Source organism: Sinocyclocheilus grahami, unplaced genomic scaffold, assembly GCF_001515645.1.
Source record: "Sinocyclocheilus grahami isolate Dianchi unplaced genomic scaffold, SAMN03320097.WGS_v1.1 scaffold8.1, whole genome shotgun sequence".
NCBI classification, from domain to species: domain Eukaryota; kingdom Metazoa; phylum Chordata; class Actinopteri; order Cypriniformes; family Cyprinidae; genus Sinocyclocheilus; species Sinocyclocheilus grahami.
Window position 1 is genome coordinate 3,386,937 of NW_015505187.1, and position 1,908 is coordinate 3,388,844.

The 1,908-nt window shown below is 36.0% G+C and overlaps 1 protein-coding gene across 7 annotated transcripts in view; it reads left to right on the plus strand.

Annotated features, from left to right (window-relative positions):
- The window catches only part of LOC107590640 (synaptotagmin-1-like), a 237,901-nt gene extending 236,427 nt beyond the window's left edge, over positions 1-1,474 (plus strand). For all 7 annotated transcript variants that reach the window (XM_016279544.1, XM_016279534.1, XM_016279553.1 and 4 more), the window contains one exon: positions 683-1,474. In XM_016279544.1, coding sequence (XP_016135030.1) covers positions 683-892 — 210 coding nt within the window. In that variant the 3' untranslated portion in view covers positions 893-1,474. The remainder of the gene's footprint in view (positions 1-682) is intronic.
- The last annotated feature ends 434 nt before the right edge of the window (positions 1,475-1,908 follow it).

Below are 1,908 nucleotides of genomic sequence, written 5' to 3' on the forward strand. Positions count from 1 at the left end.
TTTATAGTTGTCCAAATGAAGTTCTTAGCAATGCATATTACTGATCAAAAATTACGTTTTGATATATTTAGAGTTGGAAATTTGCAAAATATATTCATGGAACATGATCTTTACTTAATATCCTAATGATTTTTGGCATAAAAGAAAAATCGATAATTTTGACCCATACAATGTATTGTTGGCTATTGCTACAAATATACCTTTGCAACTTAAGACTGCTTTTGTGGTCCAGGGTATATATATATAAATATATATATTAGTGCTGGGCAACAATTAACTTTTCCACGACATTCTAATTTATTGAGATGCACCTGTATATATATATATATATATATATATATATATATACACACATCACAGGAATAAATTACATTTTCATAATACAATATATTGACCAATATTAAAAATGTCAACTATATTAAAACAGTTATTTTAACAGTTATTCTAAATTGTAATATTTCCCAGTATTACTGCTTTCACTGTATTTTTGATCACATAAATACAGCCTTGGTATGCACACAAGATTTCTTTCAGAAACAGTAAAAAAATCTTACCGACCCCAAACTTTTGAACGACACTGATCATCATCATCATCATTATTATTATTACCCAGCACATGTTCAAACAAACTGAAAGGCACAAATGTTACATTACAAATGTGTGTCTCTACTTTCTATTACAGAAAGTTCAAGTTGTTATAACTGTTCTGGACTATGACAAGATTGGCAAGAACGATGCCATCGGCAAAGTGTTTGTGGGTTTGAACAGCACAGGCACCGAGATCCGTCATTGGTCAGATATGCTGGCCAACCCGAGGAGACCCATCGCTCAGTGGCACGTGCTCAAGCCGGAGGAGGAAGTGGATGCCCTGCTAGCAGCTCAGAAAAAATAGAGCAGCCCGTGCCGCTCTTCATGCACCCTCACTCCTAATTTCATGTCTAAGAAAACCGCCTTCTTGGACCACCCCCTTGAGATGTTGTGTTGTTACGTCGGTTTTGACCCCTCGCCCCCTTCCTTCCTTCCTTCCGTCGATAAACTTTCTCTGTCCTTTGTTGTTTCACCTCCATCCACGACCTTAAAAGTCCCCGACCAAATGCCCCCTTCTTTTAAGCAATATGATCTGTATAGATAGCGCATGACTGGAGGAATTTATTGTACCACAGGTGTATATATCAGTATGCAGACGAAAATGATTTATAGTTTATGTGTTTGTATGTTGTTACCCGTTTCCTAATCTGTGTATATCTTGATGTTTTTAATAAGATGTTCTATTTTAAATTATGTAAATGCTGACATAGAAGAGCCAATATTATATATAACAGGATTTAAGAATGTTACCTTATTGCATTCCACTAAAATATACGATATATCTCTATATAAATATTTAAAGAATTCCAACTTGCAAGACGCTAGTGGAGGTACACTCACTTCGTAAAGGACGGTTTGCGCTTCATGTTTACTTTTTAAAAAAAAAGCATACAGATGTACCGTACACGATAAACACAAACACACACTGAACACGAAGGCCATTAACTAATATGGTTTCATGGTATAAATGTAATATGCTGCTGACAATTATACAAGCACATGATTTCGTAAGAACTTTTTGTACTAATTTATCAAACTGAGGACCTGTACGCTTCGCTTAAACCGCTTTAATCGAAGGAATTCTTCTTACTTGACAAAAACCAATCAGCCTTTTCTTTTGATTTCTCATACGGTGATGCTGTTAACTTTTAGTAAAACGGGTCCCCGGTTTGCTTCTTTCTTGTTTTCTGTCCTTTGATTCCCGAAGCTTCCTGAATCCGATCTGGCACCTTTGCGAAACTGTAAATTGACAAGCTGTAGCCATCGTGTCCTTGAAGCTTGAATTTGTGAATTGCTTCCTTTTCTCGTCCTTGGACTCGT